The sequence below is a fragment of the Leptodactylus fuscus genome, chromosome 4, assembly GCF_031893055.1.
Source record: "Leptodactylus fuscus isolate aLepFus1 chromosome 4, aLepFus1.hap2, whole genome shotgun sequence".
Taxonomy (NCBI): domain Eukaryota; kingdom Metazoa; phylum Chordata; class Amphibia; order Anura; family Leptodactylidae; genus Leptodactylus; species Leptodactylus fuscus.
The window spans coordinates 41,471,483-41,498,425 of record NC_134268.1 but is presented as its reverse complement, the minus strand read 5'-3'; the positions used below and the strand labels follow the sequence as shown (position 1 = coordinate 41,498,425).

The following is a 26,943-nucleotide window of genomic DNA, read 5'->3' as shown; positions in this document are numbered from 1 at the left end:
AAGGGTAATTAACATAGTGATGTCACAGAACAGAGATAATGCAAACTGTGATATCATGACAGATAAACTGTGACATGACAGCTTATATTTTATTTGCTATTGTGTCTGTGGTAAGGGGGGATTTTAGTAATATATTTTATTATCCTATCTAACTTCCTTTTTTAAAAAATAAAACAGGCTTTAACTTTCTTCTTAGCAACCCGCTAACTGAGCTGCTACTAGGGAAAGACAATATACTAGTAATAAATTAGAATATCATCAAAAACAATTTTTTTTTTCAATTTATATTTTTTTTTTAAGTAATTCAATTGAAAAGTGACTCCCATATGTTACACTACAAACAGAGGGAACTTTTCCAAGTGTTTCTTTCTGTTACTGTTGATGATTATGGCTTGCAGACAAGGAAAACCCAAAAGTCATTATCTCAGAAAATTAAAATATTATATAAGACCAACTGTAAAAAAATTATATAACACAGAAATGTTGGCCAAATGAAATGTCTGTCCAGTAAAGTGGTTCCATGAACGACGGCACCAATGTGGCATGGAGGGATGAGCCTGTGGCACTGCAGAGGTGCTATGGAAGCCCAGGTTGCATGATAGCGGCCATCAGCTCATCTGCATTGTTGGGTCTAGGGTATCTCATCTTCTTCTTGACAATACCCTATAGATTCTCTATGGGGTTAAGGTGAGGCGAGTTTGCTGGGCAATCAAGCCCAGTGATACTGTGGTTAGTAAACCAGGCCTTGGTACATTTGGCAGTGTGGACAGGGGTCAAGTCCTGTTGGAAAATGAAAAATCCATCTCCAAAAAGCTTGTGGGCAGAGGGAAGCATGAAGTGCTCTAGAGTTTCCTGGTAGACGGCTGCGCTCACTTTGGTCTTGATAAAACACAGTGGACCTACACTAGCAGACGACATGGCTCCCCAACCATCACTGAGTGTGGAAACTTCACACTAGACCTCAGGCAGCTTGGATTGTGTACAGCGGCCTCTCCGCTCTTCCTCCAGACTCTGGGACCAAACAAATGAAATGCAACATTTACTTTCATCAGAAAACACCTTTGACCACTGAGCAACAGTCCAGAACTTTTTGATGATATTCTAATTTATTGAGCTGCACTACTATATTGTGTTCAGAATATGCAGAGCTGAAGCATTTGTCAATGGAGGGGATGGTCACTTCAAATGGCTGTATCTCTAGTTTTCTTCCACCTAGAAAAAATGCTTCTGTTATCACAAGAAAGCTGAGTTCAGATTGCAGTACTAGCTGTAAAATAATCTGAGATTTCACTAATAAAAAACACAGTTAACTAGTGATATCTCTAATTTATCTTTAGCTAGTACTTCAATACTAGACAACTGAGAATCTCAGCTTTCGTGTGATACCAGAATCGTTTTTCTAGCTGGTATAAAACTGGAGATACAGCCATCTGAAGTGACCATCCCGTTTGGTAAATGCTTCTGTTCTACATGCTGCATTGCGTACAGGTATACGGGCAGAGTCTCCTTGGCAATGCTTAGTTAGGGCATTGCTAATGGGAACTTTACAGCTTATTTTCTATTAAAAGGAAGTTAGATAGGTTAGGGCTCGTTCACATCTGCGCCCAGCACTCCGCTCTGCAGGTTTCCGTTTCCTGCATAAAACAGAGCAGGAGACAGAAACCTGCAGGGCTCTTTCATTCATTTGAATGGGTGAGAAAGATGTCTGGCCGTGAGCGGCGGTGAGCGTTTTACGCTCTCCGCCGCGAAACCGAGTTTTTTCATCCGGACACAGAGTCGGACATGTAGTACTCTGTGTCCGGATTTAAAAAAACCGGTTTCACGGCAGAGAGCATAAAACACTCACCGCCGCTCATGGCCGGACCCGGTCTGTGGTTTCCGTCTTCTTGCATGTAGAAGACGGAAAGCACAGAACGGAGTGCTGAACGCAGGTGTGAACCTAGCGTTAATAAAGTATATATTTTTTTGCTATTGTTCCCTGGGAAAATAGTAAGATAAAATAAAATGGGAATTACACTTTAAGGGTGAATTCACACTGAGTAAACGCTAGCTTATTCTGAACGTAAAACACGTTCAGAATAAACGGCGTCTAAAGCAGCTCCATTCATTTCTATGGGAGCGGGATACGAGCGCTCCCCATAGAAATGAATGGTCTGCTTCTTTCACTCCGTGCAGTCCCATTGAAGTGAATGGGGAGTGCCGGCGTGTACGCTCCGGCATGAGCAGAGCTTGCCGTATACGCCGGCACTCCCCATTCAGTTCAATGTGACTGCACGGAGTGAAAGAAGCAGACCATTCATTTCTATGGGGAGCGCTCGTATCCCCGCTCCCATAGAAATGAATGGAGCTGCTTTAGACGCCGCTTATTCTGAACGTGTTTTACGTTCAGAATAAGCTAGCGTTTACTCAGTGTGAATGCACCCTAAGAAAAAAAGATAGACAGAGCCCCGCTTCTGCTGTCATGTTTTTACTTTTATGATGGAAACAAAAGTCGTGCATGCACAATTCTTTATTCCATAAGAAAAATAAACAAGCATTACAGAAGAAAGTATCATGTTCTTGATGCTCGGGTCACACTCTGTCATTCAGATCCACACGAGGACCCAAAAACGGAGAGCCCGTCCACCAAAAAAGCGGTTACCTGTGGACCCCTTAGACTATAAAGAGCATACCTCCCAAGCACCCCGGATTCCACGGGACATTCACGGATTCGGTGTCCTGTCCCGCAGTCCTGGTCGGCGGGAGGTATGTCAATGCGTTGAATACATATGCGAATAAAGCAGAAGCTGTCACAGCTCAACACCTGCTTTACCGCTGCGCTCCGGCTAGTGGATGTGTAGGCGCAATGTGATGACGTCACATCGCACCTATAACTCTGTGAGTGAGACTGCAGAGAAAGCTGCGGGGGAGCATTGGAAGGTGAGTATCAGTGTTTTTTGTGTTAAACATTGAGGTGGAACATAATGAAGAGGGCCCATGAAACTGGGGGTAGATGAAGGGGGAGAGGTATGAAACTGGGGCAGAGATGGAGGGGGGGACATGAAATTGGGGGAGAGATGGAGGGGGCACATATAATTTACGGGTGACTGTAGGAGGATTATACTGTGTGGGGGCACATGAAAAATGACTGAGAATGGGCGGAGTCAACATAAAAGCGGGCAGAGCTACATTTGCTGCGGCGTCCCGCACATTTTGTCCCTCTTTCTGCTGGGAGGTATGTAAAGAGGTCCCCAGGGTGTTGATTGGTTTTATACTGAAACCAGCGGAGAGAAAAGTCTTCAGTGCAGGACTTTTCTCTCCGCTGATTTGAGACGGAATCTGTGGGAGAACTCCAACGCAGATGTGAAGCTAGCCTAAGATTGGACTGACTGCAGAGGTACACCTTATAGATGGGGCTCCATCTGTGTTCATTGCTGTGTTCTTGTGATGGATAACAGCAACGGACATTAATAATGATAGTGTGAACGCAGCCTTACATGCCTACAATGCTTCTGCTGTTATGAAACTACAACTCTCAGATGACTGGACTGCTACAGCTTGCTGGGAGTTGTAGTACTTCTAGAGTGCCACTGCTTGTAAGCCACCGTTTTACACAGACAATTGGCCCTAAAATCTCTGTGGAGAACTGTGAGCCGCATTTGCACCAAGGTGCAGTCTATGATATGTGCAGTCTATGATATGCGCTGTCTCTGATATGTGCAGTCTATGATATGTGCTGTCTATGATATGTGCAGTCTATGATATGCGCTGTCTCTGATATGTGCAGTCTATGATATGCGCTGTCTCTGATATGTGCAGTCTATGATATGCGCTGTCTCTGATATGTGCTGTCTATGATATGTGCAGTCTATGATATGTGCAGTCTATGATATGCGCTGTCTCTGATATGTGCAGTCTATGATATGTGCAGTCTATGATATGTGCTATCTATGATATGTGCTGTCTCTGATATGTGTAGTCTATGATATGCGCTGTCTCTGATATGTGCAGTCTATGATATGCGCTGTCTCTGATATGTGCTATGATATGTGCTGTCTCTGATATGTGCAGCCTATGATATGTGCTGTCTCTGATATGTGCAGCCCATGATATGTGCTGTCTACACTCACCGGCCACTTTATTAGGTACACCATGCTAGTAACGGGTTGGACCCCCTTTTGCCTTCAGAACTGCCTCAATTCTTCGTGGCATAGATTCATCAAGGTGCTGGAAGCATTCCTCAGAGATTTTGGTCCATATTGACATGATGGCATCACACAGTTGCTGCAGATTTGTCGGCTGCACATCCATGATGCGAATCTCCCGTTCCACCACATCCCAAAGATGCTCTATTGGATTGAGATCTGGTGACTGTGGAGGCCATTGGAGTACAGTGAACTCATTGTCATGTTCAAGAAACCAGTCTGAGATGATTCCAGCTTTATGACATGGCGCATTATCCTGCTGAAAGTAGCCATCAGATGTTGGGTACATTGTGGTCATAAAGGGATGGACATGGTCAGCAACAATACTCAGGTAGGCTGTTACGATACTGGTGATACAGCTGGAATCCAATAGCCAGGAAGGACGGCAGACACAGCGGAGTAGGAGACTTGGTCGATGGATAGCCAGAGGTTGGTGCACAGAGCGGGTAGTCGGGTGAAGCCAGGAGTCGTTACACGGAGCGGGTAGTCAGATGAAGCCAGGAGTCGGTACACAGAGCGGGTAGTCGGGTGAAGCCAGGAGTCGGTACACGGGGCGGGTAGTCAGATGAAGCCAGGAGTCGATACACGGAGCGGGTAAGCAGGAGAAGCCAGGAGTCAGTACACGGAGCGGGTAAGCAGGAGAAGCCAAGGTATACTGAGCAAGAATACCTCAGAGCTAGAGGACTGGGAACAAACACAATACTCAAGCATTGTTTATAATATGCTCTGGCTATATATAGGGCCAAACAGGAAACAAGATGGCCGCCAACAGGAAACAAGATGGCCATGGTCATGAAGCAATACTCGCCATATTAACTGTGGGCAAGAGTCAGGGAACAGCAGCCTCCAGTGGTGGGAGTAGTAATGACATTTGAATAGCGGCCACCAGTGGAGATCCTTGGAACAGCATCTTCACATGATGATGAAACACAGGTTCTAACACACAGATTCTGACATTACTCCCTCCTTTAACAGCGGCCTCTGGACGCTGTTTGACCTGGCTTGTCTGGATATCTTTGGTGGAATTCTCTAATCAAACGAGGAGCATTGATGTTGCTGATGGGCTCCCATGAATTTTCTGAAGGACCGTATCCCTGCCACTGTATTAAATATTGCAGACGGTTTCTGAAGATCCTAGAATCCAGGATTCTCTCAACCACGTAGTGTTCTTCTCCAGCAACTTTAATGGGACCCGGAGGAGGCAACAGACGACCTGGAAAAGGGTTAGGAACAACTGGTTTCAATAGTGAAACATGAAATACTGGATGTATCTTCATTGTCCTGGGGAGTTGGAGACGGAAAGCCACAGAGCCTACTTGTGTTGTTATCTTAAAAGGACCGATAAACTTCTGTCCCAGTTTTACTGATGGTACATTGAGCTTTAAGTTTTTAGTAGACAGCCAAACTTCATCCCCTATCTGGAAGGTCGGAGAAGGTCTGCGTAATCTATCAGCTGTCTTCTTATACTTCTCTTGAGCAAGTTTCAGAGTCTCTTTTAACATCTTGAGATTTTGCTGTAATGCTTGGATTCTATCGGTGACTGCAGGAATGAAGGTTTCTATCGGAAAGTTAGGAAGAATATTGGGGTGGTAACCTAGATTTGCAAAAAATGGAGTTTGTTTCGTTGATGCATGCTGTGAGTTGTTGTACGAGAATTCTGCCACAGGAAGTAAATCGAACCAATCGTCCTGCAGATGACATGTATAACATCGTAGGTATTGTTCCAAGGTCTGATTGGTGCGCTCTGTTTGTCCATTCGACTGAGGGTGGAAGGCAGATGATAGATTAATATCGATATTTAATGCCGTACAAAAACTTCGCCAGAATCTTGAGGTAAATTGTACTCCACGATCTGAGACAACCTCATCAGGCACTCCATGAAGCCGAAAAATATTGTGAATCACAAGATCAGCTGTCTCCTCAGCTGAAGGTAATCCAGAACAAGGGACAAAATGTGCAGCCTTAGTGAGACGATCCACCACCACCAGAATGGTATTCTTCCCCTTCGAAACTGGCAGATCAACGATAAAGTCCATAGAAATTGATCCCCAGGGGCGAGATGGAATTGGTAAGGGCTGCAACAACCCCATAGGTGAAAAGCGTGGAATCTTATTCATTGCACAGGTACTGCAAGATGTCACATATTTCTTCACATCCTTGAGATGATCAGGCCACCAAAAGAAGCGGGATAGGAATTCTTGTGTCTTCTGCACTCCCTTATGACCCCCTATCTTGGAGTCGTGAATTAGTTTTAAGACTTCTAGTCGTACTGCTTCAGGAACATAGAGACGGTCCTCATGGATCCACACCTTGTTCTTGAAGACTAATGATAAATCATTGGGGGGATGTGCCAAGACTGGGTCACTTGTATAGGCTTCTCTTATCTTCCCCAGCAGGTCTGTGTTATGGATCACCCCAAAGAATCTTGATTCAGGGAGGATAGTCTTTGGTGGCTCTGCAGGAGAGGATTCAGTGGAAAACATTCTAGATAAGGCGTCGGCCTTACCATTCCGAGAACCAGGCCTGTAGGAAATTAAGAAATTAAACTGATTCAGGAACAAGCTCCATCGGGCTTGACGAGGACACAGACATTTGGCAGATCTGACAAATTCTAAATTGCGATGGTCAGTTAAGACCACTATTTGCTGTGTTGCGCCCTGTAAATGATGTCTCCATTCTTTGAAAGCGGCTACGATCGCTAGGAGCTCCTTGTTTCCTACATCATAATTCTTTTCTGATGAGGTCAGGCGTCTTGAGAAGTAGGCACAAGGGTGTAGCATGTCTTTTTCCCCAACTCTTTGTGACAAAATGGCTCCAATTGCACAATCCGAGGCATCCACTTCGACAATGAATGCACGTTCCGGATCAGGATGTATCAGTATGGGAGCTGTTGTAAATTTTGTCTTTAGCTGAGAGAAAGCTTCTTGTGCCTGTGTGGACCAGACGAAGGCTGCTCCCTTCTTTGTTAATCGGGTAATTGGTGCAATTATCTCCGAAAAATGTTTGATAAAACGTCTATAAAAATTGGCGAATCCCACAAACCGTTGCACCTCCTTCACATTTTTGGGAATGGGCCAGTCCATGATTGCTTGAACTTTACTAGTGTCCATGCATAATCCTGAAGGAGAGATTACATAACCCAGAAACTGTATTTCCCTTTGATGGAATTCGCACTTCTCTAGCTTGATGCAGAGTTGGTTGTCCCTCAAACGTTTCAGCACGGTCTTCACGTGATTTTGATGTTCTTCTAACGTGTTGGAAAAAATTAGAATATCATCAAGGTAGATGACAACAAATAAGTCTAGTAAATCTCTGAAAAGGTCATTGACAAAGTGTTGGAAGGTTGCCGGTGCATTACAAAGACCAAAGGGCATGACCATGTATTCAAAATGCCCATATCGTGATCTAAACGCTGTCTTCCATTCATCCCCTGGTCTAATACGAATAAGATTATAGGCTCCTCGGAGGTCTAGCTTTGTGAATATTTTTGCCTGATGGACTCTCTCCAGCAACTCAGGAATCAATGGGAGGGGATAACGGTTCTTAATGGTAATTTTATTCAGCTCCCTGTAGTCGATGCATGGTCTAAGGGAACCATCCTTCTTTTTAACAAAAAATATGGGTGCACCTGCTGGTGATGAAGATGGACGAATAAATCCCTTTGCCAAATTCTCATCAATGTATTCCTTGAGAGACTTCAGTTCTGGTTTGGCTAAAGGATAGATGGTTCCAAAAGGTATAGCCGCACCTGGTAACAACTCCACCGGACAGTCATAATCGCGGTGTGGCGGGAGTTTGTCAGCATTCTTCTTATCGCAGACATCAGCGAATTCTGCATATATGGATGGCAATCCTGTAGTTGATTGAGGATTCTCCTCTGGCTTGCTCTGGGGTTGTTCCGAAAAACACTCCTGTTGTAAAGACTCAGATGGGAAGGATATTTTCTTAGTCTCCCAATCAATTATAGGGTTCTGTGTACGCAGCCATGGCAATCCCAAAATAATAGGGAAGTGTGGGGATGAAATTAGAAGGAAAGATAGGACCTCATGGTGATTAAGCTCCATGACCATCTCCAGGGGTTCGGTCTCATGATCAACTGGTCCTGAGTTCAGTGGAGACCCATCCACAGTTTCCATAACGATAGGAGACCGCCTTTTTTGCAGTTTCACCCCATGTCTTCTGGCAAAGTCAATGTCCATAAAGTTACCGTTAGCTCCAGAATCGACCATAGCTTGTGTGGATATCCACTGGGAGTTGGCTAGGAATTTTACAGACATAACACAGTGGGAGTCCTTGTTCTCCTTTCCTATACCAGGTGCGATGGAGCGGGTAACTGCAACCACAGGTGAAACATGTTCAGAGCACACAGATTCCTCATCTGAAAATTCTGGTTCGACCATAGCGGCAACAGTCTTGCGCCCCCGGTGGGGACAATTAATGAGGAAGTGATCATTCTTTCCACAATAGAAACATTGATTCTCTCGAAGCCTACGTTCTCTTCTTTCAGCATTTTCACGTCTCTGCATGCTGTCTACTTGCATCAGCTCTACTCCGGATTCCTGGTACCCTTTCTCCTGGGAGTCTCTGGTAGCTGGAGCTGAAACAGAAGTATAGCTGTTATTATTACGGAACCACAAGGAGCCCCATCTCTCCTGTTTACGTTCAGCCAATCTAGTGTCAATCCGGATACAGTGTTGTACGAATTTATCCACCTCAGTGGGGGCTTCAGCACGTGCCAACTCATCCTTTATTGTCCCAGAAAGTCCATTTCTGAAGATTGTAAGCTTAGCAGCATCATTCCATTTAGTGTCAATTACCCACCTCCTGAATTCCAAGGCATATTCAGCTACTGAGCGTTTGCCCTGGCGTAGTGCTAGTAAAGTCGCCTCTGCTGTAGCCACTCGGTTGGGGTCGTCAAACACTTCACTCATAGCTGCCAGGAAGTCTTTTAAATTATTCAGCCGAACATCGTTTGTCTCGATGAAAGGGCTAGCCCAGGCTAATGCCTTATGTGTCAGGAGCATGATGACGCACAAAACCTTGGATCGGTCTGTGGGGTAATGCATGGGATGAGCTTCAAAAAAGAGTTGGCACTGATTGAGGAATCCTCGAAATTTATCTCGGTCCCCACCAAACCTAAAGGGTGGAAGTGGCAGAGTGGGAAGGGCAGATGCTGTTCCACCACGCTCTTGGGGCTCCAGTTTGACCACGCGGTCAGTTAGATCACGTACCAATTCCTGCAAGTTTTGGATGGCTTGTCCATAAACTTGAATGTGGTGTGTAGTCTGATTTTCCAAGGCCGTATGTTTAGTCTTGAAGTCACGCACCTCACTATGAAGCTTGGACAGTGTACCGTGCATCTGGTTCACACGGTCCTCCAGACTCTTAATCCCGGCGGATTCCATTATTAAGGCTTGAGTATCCTGTTACGATACTGGTGATACAGCTGGAATCCAATAGCCAGGAAGGACGGCAGACACAGCGGAGTAGGAGACTTGGTCGATGGATAGCCAGAGGTTGGTGCACAGAGCGGGTAGTCGGGTGAAGCCAGGAGTCGGTACACGGAGCGGGTAGTCAGATGAAGCCAGGAGTCGGTACACAGAGCGGGTAGTCGGGTGAAGCCAGGAGTCGGTACACGGGGCGGGTAGTCAGATGAAGCCAGGAGTCGATACACGGAGCGGGTAAGCAGGAGAAGCCAGGAGTCAGTACACGGAGCGGGTAAGCAGGAGAAGCCAAGGTATACTGAGCAAGAATACCTCAGAGCTAGAGGACTGGGAACAAACACAATACTCAAGCATTGTTTATAATATGCTCTGGCTATATATAGGGCCAAACAGGAAACAAGATGGCCGCCAACAGGAAACAAGATGGCCATGGTCATGAAGCAATACTCGCCATATTAACTGTGGGCAAGAGTCAGGGAACAGCAGCCTCCAGTGGTGGGAGTAGTAATGACATTTGAATAGCGGCCACCAGTGGAGATCCTTGGAACAGCATCTTCACATGATGATGAAACACAGGTTCTAACACACAGATTCTGACATAGGCTTTGGCGTTGCAACGATGCTCAATTGGTACCAAGGGGCCCAAAGAGTGCCAAGAAAATATTCCCCACACCATGACACCACCACCACCAGCCTGAACCGTTGATACAAGGCAGGATGGATCCATGCTTTCATGTTGTTGACGCCAAATTCTGACCCTACCATCCGAATGTCGCAGCAGAAATCGAGACTCATCAGACCAGGCAACGTTTTTCCAATCTTCAATTGTCCAATTTCGATGAGCTTGTGCAAATTGTAGCCTCAGTTTCCTGTTCTTAGCTGAAAGGAGTGGCACCCGGTGTGGTCTTCTGCTGCTGTAGCCCATCTGCCTCAAAGTTCGACGTACTGTGCGTTCAGAGATGCTCTTCTGGCTACCTTGGTTGTAACGGGTGGCTATTTGAGTCACTGTTGCCTTTCTATCAACTCGAACCAGTCTGGCCATTCTCCTCTGACCTCTGGCATCAACAACGCATTTCCGCCCACAGATCTGCCGCTCACTGGATGTTTTTTCTTTTTCGGACCATTCTCTGTAAACCCTAGAGATGGTTGTGCGTGAAAATCCCAGTAGATCAGCAGTTTCTGAAATACTCAGACCAGCCCTTCTGGCACCAACAACCATGCCACGTTCAAAGGCACTCAAATCACCTTTCTTCCCCATACTGATGCTCGGTTTGAACTGCAGGAGATTGTCTTGACCATGTCTACATGCCTAAATGCACTGAGTTGCCGCCATGTGATTGGCTGATTAGAAATTAAGTGTTAACGAGCAGTTGGACAGGTGTACCTAATAAAGTGGCCGGTGAGTGTATATGTGCTGTCTATATGTGCTGTCTATGATATATGCTGTCTATGCTATGTGCTATGCTATGTGCAGTCTATGATATGTGCAGTCTATGCTATGTGCTGTCTCTGATATGTGCTGTCTCTGATATGTGCTGTCTATGATATGTGCTGTCTATGATATGTGTGGTGTATGATATGTGCAGTCTATGCTATGTGCTGTCTCTGATATGTGCTGTCTATGATATGTGTGGTGTATGATATGTGCAGTCTCTGATATGTGCAGTCTATGCTATGTGCTGTCTATGTACTATGCACAGTTATAGCAGTGTGGCCGCTCCACATCCCGCAGAGCACGTGCTTCTGTGTTGTTCTCTTCTTCAACCAATAGCTGATAGCTTCCTAATTGGCTTTAGACGCTGATTGGTCGCATCTGTATGACGCCATACCATAGAGCGCAAGCTCGGGATAGACTGGACTCCATATTTGAATTGGGAAGCCGTATACATCTGAAGCTAAAAATACAGTACTGGCAGGATTTTTTTTTACACGGAGCGCCCGGTGTGGGTGAGACTATTACTACCGCCATGTGGAGGATATAAATGACTTTTATGGTCTATTTGCCGATGCGTCCCTTGATTTTTGCCCTCATCCAATATGGCCGCACAAGCCTTGACATAAGAGGGGGCAGGATCTCTTACATTTGTCATCGTGTGGAACCATCTTTTCCTCTAAGTTTCTGTCTCCTGGGCAACGCTGCGGCCGGACGTCACTTCCCGTGTGTTCGCGTCTCTCGTGGTGCTCCGCGTGTCGCGTGGAGACTTCCCGGTGTTGCCCGGTTGAGGGGGGCGGGCTGCAGAGACCTGCCCCCGGTATCACGGGCCGTAGATATGGCGGAGGCGGCGGGGGCGTCCAGCAGGCATGAGAAGAGTTTGGGGCTTCTCACTACTAAATTCGTGTCACTCCTGCAGGAAGCGAAAGATGGAGTGCTGGACCTGAAAGTGGTGAGTGACTGGAGCCTGCGGGATCATGGGGAGGGGGCAATGGCGCCTAATGTTGTCACCCACCTGGTTGGTTATATGGAGAATAGCAACACTGCTGTATGTAATGTGTGTATGGAAGATGGCTGCCCGTGGTGCACAATATACAGAACGGATACACCCTGCTTGATAGAGTATAGATGGCATGGGTGCGGGTGAGTGATGGTTGGTGGAGTGGGCTGTGCAGGTGGGCCACGCGGTATGGTTGGTGGGGTGGGCCACGCGGTATGGTTGGTGGGGTGGGCCACGCGGTATGGTTGGTGGGGTGGGCCACGCGGTATGGTTGGTGGGGTGGGCCACGCGGTATGGTTGGTGGGGTGGGCCACGCGGTATGGTTGGTGGGGTGGGCTGTTCGGGTGGGCCACACCTGGTAGAATATACTGTAATGGTGCCGGTATAATTTTCAACTTTACTTTAAGAATTGGCAAGTATTGGTCCACTGGTGGCCACCGCTAAGAACAGGAGATGCCCACATTATGCTCTTATATACCGGCGTTATACTGGTGGTGCTCTATGTGCTCCTCCTGCATCAGTCTCTGCTTTAAAGGGATCCTATGACTGGATACCTTTTTTTTTCTCCCTAACATGTAGGAATAGCCTTAAGAAAGGCTATTCTTCTCCTACCCTTAGATGTCTTCTCGGCGCCGCCATTCAGTAGAAATCTGGGTTTTCTTTGGTATGCATTCTCTCGCACCGCTGGGAGCGTCCCCAATGCTGCGAGAGAAATCTCCAGCGATGCCTCCATCTTCGTCTGGAACGGCCTCTCCCTGTGTCTTCTTCCGTCCTGGGTTTCAATCTTCTAGGGCTCAAGCAGAGCCAACTGCGCATGCCTGGGCCATGAAAAAATGGCCGCTTACACCAGCTTAATGTGTAAGCGGCCATTTTCTTGTGGCTGGGGGATGTGGAGACAGCTCTGCCTGAGGCCTAGAAGATTGAAACCCAGGACGGAAGAGGACACAGGGAGAGGCTGTTCCACAGTCACAGAAAAGGCGTCGCTGGAGAGTTCTCTTGCAGCATTGGGGACGCCCCCAGTGGTGCGAGAAAACTCATTTGCATACCGTAGGAAACTCTGATTTCTACTGAACGGCGATGCGGAGAAGACTTCTAGAGGTAGGAGAAGAATAACCTTTCTTAAGGCTGTTCCTATGTGTTAGTTAGAAAAAAAGGTATCCAATGATAGGACCCCTTAAATTGCTACTTCCCCCTGCACTTATGGATTTGTATATCTGTCTCTTTAAACTGATAGAGGCCAAAAGTCTTGTTTCTGTGTCTGGTGGTAACTGAGGGCACTGCCATCTGTCATGGGCATCAGTTTAATGTGTGCCAGGTGGCTTTAGCAGGATCCTGCCACGAGGGCGCATCAGTTGACTAAGCTTTGGTGGCGTGTAAGTGGGCATATATGTGACTGTGGGACAGAAGGTTGGGGCCAGCTTATTAGGGCGTACCGAGCCATTACTGATAGTTGTAACTGCTTGTGAAGAAGAAGCAGAGGAATATTTAACCCTTCAGGGGAGGTAAAGGCCACTCTGACTACTATTCATACTATCTCTGAGAGACTGGGGCAGTCATAGCTGAGGTTCATTCGTCCTTCACTAGTAAAATGCCTGTGATTGGCCAATGTAGACCCCATATAGTGCACGACATTGGGGGTTAATATGACTGATCAGTAGGTGCTCTATTTGGCGTTGGTTATCTGCAGTAGATACGGTAATATAGGATAAGATAATCCTTTAATAGTCCCACATTGGGGAAATTTCAGTATGTTACAGCAGCATGATAATACAGATACAGGATAATACACAGTAATATATTACAGATGTAGACACACATATGCTGAGAAGAGAAGATATACTAGGAGTCCATAGCAGCTAAGGAACAGAAGAAGAAAGAAGGAAGACTTTAGAATCATAACCATTAGTTCTCTGAGTGATCTTCGCTTGGTCTGATGTAGATTATACAGCCTGGTCGTGGTTGGAAGGAAGGACCTGCGATAGCTCCTTCTCACACTTGGGGTGGAGCAGACGGTCACTTACAGTGCTGCCAAGTCCCATCAAGGTCCCATACATGGGGTGGGATTTGTTCTCCCGCATGGAGCTCACCACGGACGGTATCCTTCTGTCCCTTGGATCTCCACCAGGGTCGGGGCACTTCTCCGTTTACTAAAGTCCACCACCATCTCCGTGGTCTTCCCAGCATTAATCCTGAGCTGGTTCTGCTGGCACCATTCAATAAAATCCCGGTTTAAGTCTCTGTATTCCCTATCGTCGCCATCAGTGATAAGGCCGACTATAGCAGAGTCATCGGAGTACTTCTGTAAGTAACAGCTGGATGAGTTGTGCCTAAAGTCAGCAGTGTACAGTGTGAAGAGAAATGGGGCAAGAACTGTACCTTGTGGTGCCCCCGTACTACAGATCACAGTGTCAGACACACAGTCCTGGGCTCTGACATACTGAGGGCGGGTTGTCAGGTAGTCTAGGATCCAGTTGGAGAGCTGATGGTCCACACCACCAAGGTTCAGCTTCTCCCTCAGTAGCCCCGGCTGAATGGTGTTGAACACACTGGAGAAGTCAAAGAACATTATTCTCACAGTGTTCCCGGGTTTCTCCAGGTGAGAGAGAGCTCTATGAAGAAGGTGGATGATGGCGTCATCTACCCCAATGCCTGGCCGGTAGGCAAACTGGAGGGGGTCCAGAGCGGAGCTCACTAGGGGGCGTAGGTGTGTCAGGACCAGTCTCTCTAGGACCTTCATCAGGTGGATTGCCATTATGTTGTGTGAATGCATTGCTAGTTTCACTGCCGGTTTGTCATCTGTCATGCTCGGGCACATCTGGCCCACACAGCAGGAGGATCCATATTCTCGCTGTGCAGAGCTGGTTAATCTATTACCACATCCAGACAGACTTCCATCTAGTGACGTCTTTTCCATATGTTCTATAGGCGATTTAGCAAGTCACTGAATTGCAGCACCAGGAAAAATGCCAATAATGGTTCTGTAAACTGAACAAGCCAGGCTTTAGATGTGAACATGACCCGGCGCTATTGATTTACCTGCTGCTTGGGTCGAAGGAGGAAATTTCTGGAGCATGATTTTCACTAAGGCTATGTGCATACTGTTGTATACATGTAGCCAGGTCATGGATGACATCTGTGTGCCTTCACTGCCTTGGCCTGCAAAATGGACAAGAATAGGACCGGTCCTGAGTTCTCCCCCATATGTGGCTCCTTGATGAAACAGTCGTGTGTATGGGGCCATGGAGTATAATGGGTCACTGCTAACACACTTGCAATATGCGCTGTTGTCCCAGGGGTTTCGCCATCTCCTTACCAGAGCTGACCGGTCGTCTGTTCTGCTTTGTAAGGATTGTGCCCCTGTGTGTACCATTGCAGATCTCCTACTGTTATTAATTAAGTAAATATTTTTCTTTTTCAGGCTGCGGATACACTGGCCGTGAGACAAAAACGCAGAATATATGATATCACTAATGTCTTGGAGGGGATTGGTTTGATAGAGAAGAAGTCAAAGAACAGCATCCAGTGGAAGTAAGTCTGTAATAAGATTCCATGTTAATATTCGGCTCCTTCAGCTGTCAGTAATGTGCAGCATTGAGTACTGTGGCCCCTGTCAGTCATCTCTTAGTACAGTAGTTCCCAAACTTTGAAGGCGGGACCGGCTTTGGATTGGATTTTGTTAGACACCCGTTGCTATCGTACTTGGTTACATTGGAAAAATAAATGTCCCTACCTGTATTCTGCCTCTTATTCCACTGTTCTCTTGCATTTTATTCTATTCTCCCATCAGAAGTTTTGGCATCTCATATGGCAACATTTCTGTGCCCAACAAGGCCAAAACCCCCATCAAGACTAATCCGCCTATGTACAGGATAATTGTGATTTCTAGCAGTCCCATAGAAGTGAATGGAAAATTGGCAACACATGAGCACCACTGCTATTTTTGTTATTGTAACTCTCCTTTTCTTTATATGTGTTTTCTGTGTGCATCACTGCTTTGATCTGAGGTTATTTTCTTTCTTTATAAGGGGTGTTGGTGCTGGGTGTAACACAAAAGAAATCTTGGATAGGCTGAAGAGTCTTAAAGCAGAAATTGGAGATCTGGACCTGAAGGAGAAGGAGCTAGATCAACAGAAATTGTGGCTGCAGCAGAGCATCAATAATGTCATGGATGACACTGAAAATCAAAAATATCCTTTAATAACTGCCCATGTATGAAGATTTATGTAAAGTGTATTAACACCTTCTTGCTGCAGGCGTTTTTCAATTTTAACAATTTTTTTTTCTCCAAACTCCATAAATCCCTCCTCCCCCACACACACCCATTCAGAGCCATATGAGGGTTTAAAAGGGTATTCCCATAACTCTTGTTCTGCAGGCTCTGTGCTCACTTCACTTCCTGGCTTTCTCGGCATATTGGTGGGCGGGGTTTCACTTGCTCTGCTATCTGATATGTTTGCAGTCAGTAATGAGGGATTGGTTGTAAATGCATTACCACAGTGTGAAGCTGATGTAGCAGAGCTGGAGTCAGTTTGCATTACATACAGAGGTACCTGACTCCTTATCTCAGCCCTTATCAGCCAAATTCAATAAAACTGACTGATAAGTGGAAGAGTAGGAGATAATCTCAGAGCTCTCACCTCCCCCCCTTCCTTATCTGAGGAGCTCCATAGCTTGCCAGACATACAAAGCTCAGAGCTGCTCCCTCCGTGGTGTTTTTTTCTTTTTTTTTTTTTTTGTGAAAACCACTCTTGGCTTTGACTTAAAAATAAATAAATAAATAATGCAGCAAAATCGTCCACAAAAAAGCAGCATTTCTGCAACGTGGAGCCTCAGCCTAACACTGCAAAGAAAGCCCTGTTAATGTAGACCTGCCTGAAGTGCCAACTCTGGCCCGGCTGCTGGGGGTTGCTGACCCCTGATCAAAGGTATTTTGTACAGTAACTCTGCTCTGCACCAATGAGGGGCAAGCAGACATGATAGTGGGTTCTACAGATGGGTAACTCTGGTTTTTGCTGATATGAGTGAATTTACAAAGTCTTGGAGACGGTGATTCCTTTGGTCATTGTATTTATAATGTTATTTACTTTGTGCTCCTTAATATGGCTTTTAAGTTTTCTTTTGTAACCCACGATGACCTTTGCAATTGCTTTAATGGTAAGTTCATACTTGATGACTGAATAATACAGGCTTTTCTTTAACTTTTAAAGAGACTGTGCTGTGAGGGCTAACCTGATCCCAGGAGGTGACTCCAGGGATGATCAACTCCTACCATGCTCCTTTTTTATTTAATTAATTTTTTTTTTAAAGGGGGAAATCTTGGTCAGCCAATCCTTTGTCCCACAATAGCTCATTTTGCTCAATGAGTATAGTTTAGAACGATAGGCCTCACTCAATCTATATGCCATAATGTGACACGTGACCAGAGGTGGTCATATTGGTGTGACCCTTTAAAGTTTCCATATACATTTATTTTGGAGTTCTTGATGGCCACTCTGTCCTATGTTGTATACAGTGACTTGATTTAAAGAAAGCCTAAACCTAGAAATGAACGATGGACATGAGATAGCTCCTCTCTGTCCGCATGGTTTGTGAAGCATTTATCCTACAGCGTATAGGGGGTTAAGCTCCTTTTGATCTGCCATGTCTTTGGGCTGTAGATTGATAGGGCGGACTCAGTAACTTTGCCCGACTGTAGAGAGGGCTATAGCAGAGGATCCTGGTACAGCCACACAGGATGAGGCCATGGTTGGGCTCCAGAGGCACAGACTATTTCTTTATATGTTTTGACTGTAATAGAAGACAGAATGGAAATCTTTCTTTCCTTTGATCCCACCTTTTAGTGGATTTTCTAGATGTAATGTTTCTTTTACGTCTTGGGCAGAAAAGAACACTTTGTTCATAAGAGTTTGCATTCTACTTGGAGGCAAGGACTGTACCACACAAAAATACAGGGTTGTATACACTGTATACTGGATTACATTGGGCTGGGGCTACTAATATGCTGGACTGCTTACAGTGGATATTTGCAGTCTGCAGGAACATGTATACACTGTTACACTTGGGAAGGAAAGAACCCGATAACTGCTTTATTTAATTGCGTTTGCTCCTCTTATAGGTGACACCCTTCTGGCCGTGCAGGCTCCATCTGGCACACAGTTGGAAGTTCCAATTCCAGAAATGGTGAGTGTGTCTTGTAAGGCCACGTTCACATCTGCAACAGAGTCTCACAATGTGTCCAAAAGTGCCAGGCGGAAAAATCCTGCAAGTCTGACTTTTTCTTCCAGTGGTTTGTTAAAAAGAATGGACACCCAACAGATCCCATGTAATTAATGGGGTTTGTCGTGCTCCGTATGTGATCGTTGCTGTAACCTTTTCGCCTATGCTTTGTTCTAGCCCTCTGACAAACCAGAGAAATGGATAATACACACTAGCGTGAACCTGGTGTAAGGCAGCCTGTACACAATGGATTCTAGTGGATACATTTTTTTTAATTTTTTTATTTATTTATTTATTTTTGGACAATCCACTCCCACATGTCAAGCAAGTCAAAAAATTATAGGTCAAATTAGATTCATCACACTTGTATACACCACTATCTATTTGTATCCACAATAGTAAATTTCGGCAGTGTAGCAGAGATCTCAATATATTTCTGCTAGTTTTCTTAAAGGGATTCTACCATTAAAACTTTTTTTTTTTTTTTTTTTGTGGATAAGATGTCGGTATAGCCTTTAGAAAGGCTATTCGTCTCTTACCTTTAGATGTGGTCTCCGTTCCTCAAATACCGGTTTTTACCGGTATGCAGATGAGTTCTCTTGCAGCGATGAGGGCGTCCCCACCGTTGCCAGAGAAGTGTCTCCAAGCGCCGCCTCCTTCTTCGTCCGCGGCGTCATCTTCAATGTCTTCTTCCAGCGCAGGCTCGTAACTTCTAGCAGAGCAGACTGGGCAGGCGGGAAAATGGCCGTTTCCACAGTATTTTTAGCGGCCATTTTCCTGTGCGCCTGTGCAGTCTGCTCTGCTCTGCTAGAAGTTACGAGCCTGCGCCAGAAGACATTGAAGATGACGCGGCGGATGCAGAAGGAGGCGGCACTTGGAGACTCTTCTCTGGCAGCACTGGGCCCGCCCCCATCGCTGCGGGAGAACTCATTTGCATACCAGTAAAAATCGGTATTTCTAAAGAACGGCGCGGCGGAGACCACATCAAAAGGTAAGAGACGAATAGACTTTCTAAAGGCTATTCCAACGTCTTATCCACAAAAAAAAATGTTCTATTAGTAGAATCCCTTAAGTAAATTGAAAAAAATGCCTGCATCCCCTGCCTATCAAGGGAACAGGGATGCCCTGTACTCCATATTTGAAGGGAGTGACTGCCTCTTTATTTCCATTAAGAGAAGAGCGCTCCATTTTCCTATTTCTGGCAGTCTGATAGAAATGAATGGATGTGTACCTAGTGGTTTATTCCTTGGTAGTAAAGGCCTACATTCTTATGTCACACTGGCAGAAGTCTGCAATGCCCCCTTTATCATGTAAATTCCTTCTTTAGGGTCAAAATGGGCAGAAAAAGTACCAGATTAGTTTGAAGAGCAGTTCTGGGCCCATCAATGTGCTTCTGATCAATAAGGAATCTAGTGGCTCAAAGCCAATTGCCTTTCCCGTACCTCCACCTGATGATATCACACAACCTCAAGTTCAGGCTGAACCGTCCAGTACACAGGAACCCTCCACACTGAAAAGTTCTCAGCAAGAACCGATTAAGGAATCAGAAGAATCTAGCACAAGTGAGTATATTGTTGTTCTCTGAATCTGGAGCTTGCTTGTTCATGTACTGCACCGTGCTTCATTGAAAAACTCTGCAAGTTCTGGAAGCTCCAGAGATGACTGTGAGATTTCTTGGACTACACTCTAGGAAAGGTTTTTTTTTTTTTTTTTTTTTTTTTTTTTCTTTTCTAAGCTGCCATAGAGTAGGGTATTGGGTAAACGAAACTACCCACTGGTCCTTTGTAAACGAAGTGCTTAGTGTCCTAAATAGCCCTGACAGGCTCTCGAAGCATGTACACATGGCTTGCATGGAGTCTGCATTTAGCATAGTGGGTTAATATGGCTACCAGACACCACTAGAATTGCTTGCTTCCATTTTGTAGGGTTGTGTTTTTTTTTTTTTGTTTTTTTTTAAATCTCTCCACCATAGTGATAACCTCTTATTTTCTGGTTTGTCTTTCAGATGCGCAGGAGAACTCTGCTGTTAGCAGTTTCTGTGAACTCCCAGATTCCCTCCTGTATCCTCCCCTGACGACAGATTTGGCCCCATCTACTTCCAGCGCCAGTGATTTTCTTCCATTGGATGTTGGTAATATCCTTAAGCCCAATACATTAGATGTTGAAAAACTGGATAGTGCAGACGGTAAGAGGTTACTGGTCCCTCCTCCAAATAATAGTACAGATTTTTTTTTTTTTTTTTTTTTTTTATTATTCAGTCTAAATGCAGTCAGGTGACTTGATGATCTGAATTTTTTTTTTTTTTTTTTTTTTTTTTTTTATTAGGTCAGATAACTGGAGATCTAATAGATGAACTAATGTCTTCTGAAGGTATGTGTTACTGTCTGGCTGTGCCAGCTGATCTGTAACTTTGCTTAATGGGATAGTAAAATTAGTGTCACCTCACCGATCCCTGTGCTACATCTGATCAGGTGCTTATTAGTAGAGATGAGCAAACACTATTCGAAACTGCCGTTTTGAATCGCACGCACCCATAGGAATGAATGGACGCAGCCATTCCTATGGGAGCATGCTATTTGAAACGGCAGTTTCGAATAGTATTCGCTCATCTCTACTTATTAGGTCTCTGCTGGCCCCTACTTCCTGATCCTGTCTCTGCACACTGCCTAACCTGGAATTTCCTGGAGACAGGAGCCAGAAGTAGGCCAGTAGGGATCTAGTAAGCTTCAGCATGGCAGTGGCCCCCGAGAGTTTGCTGTGAACTTTGCAGTGAAAAAAATAAACAAAAGTCACTAAAATGCTCCATTTACCTGATGTAAGATGAAGTGGGGGTTCATTGCAGGATGCAGACAGGCCTAAGCGGTAAATGGCAGAGGCTGCACATTTGCAAAATGCTGTTAAAACCTTCACTCCCACATCTACAGACTATCGGGAGGAAGGTCGATGTCTGTTATTCAAAGTGTAGATTAGACTTGTATAAGGTGCCAGGCACATGATAATGTAAGGTGCGTGCGACACTGATGCCCATAACTTTTTAGATCAGGCAGGCTGACCAGAATCTGTGCACATGCACCCCCCAAAAATCAGCATCTCATTTTCTCAACCAATATAACAAGTACTGGCTGCATACTTCCAAAAATTAGTTCATAACTATAAGATACTAGCAGATATTTTGGCCAAAATCTGCAAGCTCACATGTCTTTATGCGAAAATCGAACAATTCACATTATAAATCACATCACATTAGAAAATGATCTATCCGTATGGTTGTCACCAATAGGCTGTAAGCCAGCATTGTGCACCTCACATCATCATGTAAGCCTTGTCTGTGTGCATTTTGAATACTGGGCATTGCCCCATCAGTTGTAGGGGGGCGAGCGGATGTTGAGTATGTTGCACCTGTGTAATCCCCACCATATCACTTGTGTCTTTCTGAATCCTGCTGGGATCCTTTGATACTCAGATTATGTGTAGAGATGAGCGAACACTGTTCGGATCAGCCGATCCGAACAGCACACTCCCATAGAAATGAATGGAAGCACCTGTGACGCTGCCTTTGCCGGCGTCCGGCGTCACAGGTGCTTCCATTCATTTCTATGGGTGCGTGCTGTTCGGATCGGCTGATCCAAACAGTGTTCGCTCATCTCTAATTATGTGGCCTTGGAGTAATGTGAATTTCTCCTTCCTGCTGGCTCCACTTCTGGCTTTGTCTTGCATCTATACAGAAATATACACTAGCTTGTAGCTGGCATAGTTTTCAGGGATGATGAACCCCACCTCAAAATAAGTCTACTTGGCCTGTACAGCGTTTCTCTGACTATATATATTTTTTTTCCCCTTCTCCTGTCAGTGTTCCCACTCCTACGACTTTCTCCAATGCCCGGGGATGACTACAATTTCAACTTAGACGACAGTGAAGGAGTGTGCGATCTGTTTGATGTGCAGATACTAAACTACTAGGTTTATTCCCTTCTTCCTGGACTTCTGTCTACCTCCATCTGCCTTACAGTAGCGTCACTTTTTTTATACTTGGATTTATATAATTTTTTTTAATGTACAGATGTAGATTTTCTTTGTTTTAATTGTATTGTCTTACGCTGACCGGACTCATATTTGTAGATCAAAATTCTTATTTTATGCAGCAACTAACAAAGGCTAACCAAGTAAAACTCCATAATACTGCTGGTGGATCGCAGGAATTTCTTAGCAGAACCAGACCGGAAATGACTTCTCTTTCCCATATAGTTTGTTGGGCAGTATGCTCAGGCAAAAGCCTTTTCTCAAGGGGATTGCTTGCTCTTGAAAATAGAATACTTGCAATAGTGACACTTGGATGTCTTATGACTGCCCTTATTAGGGCTCGTTCACACTGGGAAAGAGGGGGCGGATTATGGTGCTGAATCCATGTCATAATCCGCCTCCTCACAATAGAGGTCTATGTAGACTGCTAGCTTACTTTTTTCTGTGAGCGGTATGTTCTGGCTCACGGAAAAAAGAGCTGCCCTTTCTCCAGGCGGATTCCGCGACTGAGTCCGCCTCATGGCAGCACCCTCTGGACTAGGCCCATTCATTTGAGCCTTCTCCGGAGAGGGAAGCTGCGACTGTTGTGGCAGGCGTATTTTGGTCCAATTCTGCTTCCCACATCAGAATCAAACCAAAGTACTATCATTACCTCTGTGTTACCCTCAGATGAGGTGACTGGCGCAGGGACAAAGGGCTATGAAGAGGCTGCGGCCTCTTCATAAATCTGTTAGACGCTCTGGGGTGAGAATGGAAATCTACGCCATGTAGACTCCTATTTTCTCCAGAGAAAACTGGCATGACTTATAATAAGTCAAGACCCGCTCTGCTCAAATTTGCTCAATGTGGTTTGAGGTGTAAGAGAGGGTTTTGCGCTAAACATGCGCTTCAGTATCTTCCCGCTGTCGAAAATGGACGAATCCGTAATGGCTACAGGACCTTTGATGACATCACAGTCATGTCACCTCATAACAAGCCAATCATAGAGCAGTATGGTGACCACAAATGTGACCACAGCATCTGAGTGGTTACCTCAGCTTGTTTTATGATCAGTAACTGGGCGGCTCTCCAGTGTGATCATGGTGGCCTGAGGCCTTCTGACACTTGCGGCAGGAGTCAGTAATTGCATAGGGAATGGGTTGTAGCCCACAGTAAGGTAGTACTGGGGATGCCTAAATTAGTAACTCATTCATGACAATGACATTTTGCAGTTTTGCTTGTCTTTTACTTCCTTCCAAAAGCCATTCCCCCCCCCCCCCTTACAAAGTTGTATGATGGCTCATTGCAGGACAAATTGTACTTCCCAATGAACCTATTTACTAATTCTGTACAATGTAGGATGGAAAAAAAAATTTCACAATTTGGCAGGGGGAAAAGTCAATTTTTTTTAATTTTGAATTTACCCCCCCTTCCCACAAACACAGATTTGGCTTTTCTGATTTGATATTCCAAGGCAGCGTTCAGTGAATCAAATAGATATTTTTATATTTTAATACTGTGGCCATTTTTCAGATGTGGGAATACCCAATTTGTTTACTTCTATATGTGATCTAGGTAAAGGGGGTGATTTGAATTTTTCTATTTTTGTGTCCCATATGGTGGATACTTCACAGAAAACTTAAATGGCTCAGTCAACTCTCTCCATTTCCCAAAAACGAATAAAAAGTGATTTTAAAAAGTGTTAATATAAATACATACTGCCTGCAAAAGACACCTTAGATAGCTATGTACATGGAAATATTAAAAAAGGGAAGATATTAAAACCCATATAAAATTGGATTACCTTGCATGTACTGACCCAGAGAGTAAAGTTAATGTCACTTTTAATGCAGAGCGAATGCCATAATAAAATGCCACAATTCTGTTTTTTTGTGTTGAGTTAGTAGTACTATAGTCACAGTGCAGCCAAGGCCTATAATATACCTGTGTTATGGCAGAACTGTAATAATGGTTATGTGAGTGATTTATCCAATGGTACAACAAAGTAGTAACCCTGCTTATCTTGTGACTGGATAAATAGTAGCACCGCTTTAATGTTTCTATTCTGCTGTTGTAACCTTTTAGGTATACAGTACTACTGAAAAATTGATACATTGAGTAAATGGTTTCTATTTTCAATATTGTGTATTCATATTGAAGATTTGAAAACAATGAAGAAACCAGAATGTTTTATATTTTAGATTCTTCACAGGAGTCTCCTCTTTGCTTTGTTCTCTTGGACAGCTTCATGAGGTAGCCACCTGGAATGGTTTTCACAGTTAATAGGTATTGCCTTTGCCAAGAGTTTGTGGAATTTTGTGCTTTCACTTCTATTGTGCAGAGCCAGGATTGGCGCACACTTCAGTATAGTTTAGCTCTATACAGCTACTGTTCTAACCCAGGTTATGGCTAGAATCACTCACTAAATACAGAGGGATAGTCCATCAATATAAGACTTGAATGTAGGTCAATCTGGAAAACTTTAAGGCCCCGTTCCCACGGAGTAACGCGCCGCTCATTTTGACACATAAACACGTGTCCGAGTGAGGTGCTTCAAAACAGACCGCATTGACTTCAATGGGTGCCGGCTTACACGCGCTACACATTGAAACCAATGGGTTAAAAAGCCTCCCATTGATTTCAATGTGTAGCGCGCGTAAGTCGGCACCCATTGAAGTTAGTGCGATCTGTTTTGAAGTGCCTCACTCTGACATGTGTTTACGTGTCAAAATGAGCGGCACGTTACTTCGTGGGAATGGGGCCTAAAGGTTGGGGTCCTGTGGGGGCCTTAGCAGAAAAGAAATCTACTCAAGTCAATGGGAGGCTTTTTTTTTTTTCAGCACTGAAATTCCACACCAAATTCACTGCCATTTTTCTCCGTGTGAATGCACCCAAAGAGTTACTTCTGCTGCAGAGTATAACTTCTAGAGGTACCAGCACCTCAGATTACCGCGCAGAGATCAAGTACCAGACACTCCGCAACATCCACTGATCGCTGCACAGAAGGCACCACTGAGGAACAAGAGGGGAAAAAGCAGCCAACAAAAACAAGGCATGAATGTTAGACCAATCAAAATGTAATATTTTTTTTTGTAGTCCAACGACATCTCGTATGGCAATCGCGCTCAGTGGCGAAGTGTTGTGACATTAGATGATATGTGACCACAATGACCTTCGCCAAACCGAATAGAGATGGCTTGGGATGAGTTAGAACGCTGATTGAATGAAATAAAAGCCGTCAAGTGCTCAGTGCTTCAGAACTCTTATAAGACTAGAAAACCATTCCAGGTGACTACTTCATGATACTGACTGGGAGCAGTGTCATTAAAGCAAAAGGGGTTTATTGTGAAGAATTGAAAATATTCTGGCTAGTTTCAAACACCCCCCCCCCCCCTTTTTTTTTTTTCTTTTTCCTCTCTCCAAAACTTGATTCCATGTGGTTCTTTTTTCATGCCTTCAATGGTAATTTAAAAAAAGTAAAACCATGCAATAGAAAAGCACAGTATGTCCTAACTTACTGTACAATATAGATTGTGCAACAAAATCTTTCCTGATGCCAATCTTCCCTTGTAAACAGCAATTCATGAATTAAGAGCAGACCCAAGCTTGTTTTAGAATGTGTACGCCAGCTTGTATGATAGAGATGTATTCACATGGCTGAGAAATCTGCTCCTTCAGACTGTTGCATTTTCACATCCAACCTTGTCTCCTATGACCTGAATTTATGCCATTGATTTATGATTCTGTTCGGAACTGACTGCATCATATTAGGGCAGTGAGCCGGCATTCAGTCGCGGCTTCCTGTCTACTGTACCGGAACCGGCCTCCGGTCTAAAAAACCTTGTGTGAAGTTACCCTAAAGCTTCATATAGTGTGTTTTTTTTTGTTTTTTTTCAGTACCTGCTATATTTACTGGGAAAGTTCTTGGCTCATATATCTAATCTGGTCATAGGTTACCAGATGGAGGCCAAAAATGTCTTCCCATTGTGTGTATGTGTATATAGTAATGACAGGAGAATTAACACTAAGGCCTCATACACACAACAATGTCATGGCCATTTTGAAAGCCTTGTTTTCAGTGGTCATGTGACTAGTTCCCTATACAGTGAATTTAATGCAGTCCTATAAAAAAAAGCCGCACAAGAGATTATCACTGTTATGTGAGCTCATAAGTACACAGCATGATGCTTCTCCTCCCTCTGATCACACTGCTGGAGTGATAGAACATGCACCTTTAAGGCTGAGGCTCCATATTGGAGAGAAACAGCTTCTTTTTTTTTCCCTTACAGATTTCCTGCATTTATTTGAGTGGTTACAGAAGGAATGGGAAATATCTAGGAAGCTCTTATACTTCTCCCTTCTGCTCAATCCACTCCTGAGAATATGCCATAAGCGTCTGATAGATGTACATCCCCAACCCTCTGCCCCCATTATTTACCCGACCTCGCTTAGAAGACAGACCTGTGGTCAGACTTTACAAAAACTGCGACATCCACTTAGATAGGAGTTACAGAAACCATGTAGGTGAGAGCTACACTGTTTCCATAAAGCCTGTCCATCGTTGTCTTCTCGGTGAGGTCAGGTAAGTATCTTGAAGGCTGGAGAGGCTCATTGTAGAGATAGCTGAGGGTCCAAATAGGTGAAATGGCCATAAATGTCTTTCATGGA

At 44.7% G+C, this 26,943-nt stretch overlaps 1 protein-coding gene across 1 annotated transcript; it reads left to right on the top strand.

The window, feature by feature from the left end:
* The first annotated feature begins 11,781 nt into the window (after positions 1-11,781).
* On the top strand, positions 11,782-22,643 carry E2F5 (E2F transcription factor 5). Its single transcript, XM_075272113.1, has 9 exons — positions 11,782-12,012; positions 15,479-15,588; positions 16,086-16,269; positions 17,172-17,214; positions 18,176-18,240; positions 19,604-19,838; positions 20,282-20,461; positions 20,602-20,646; positions 22,127-22,643. Exons 1-9 carry the CDS (start codon positions 11,899-11,901, stop codon positions 22,234-22,236), a joined length of 1,086 nt encoding a protein of 361 aa, XP_075128214.1. The 5' UTR covers positions 11,782-11,898; the 3' UTR covers positions 22,237-22,643.
* The last annotated feature ends 4,300 nt before the right edge of the window (positions 22,644-26,943 follow it).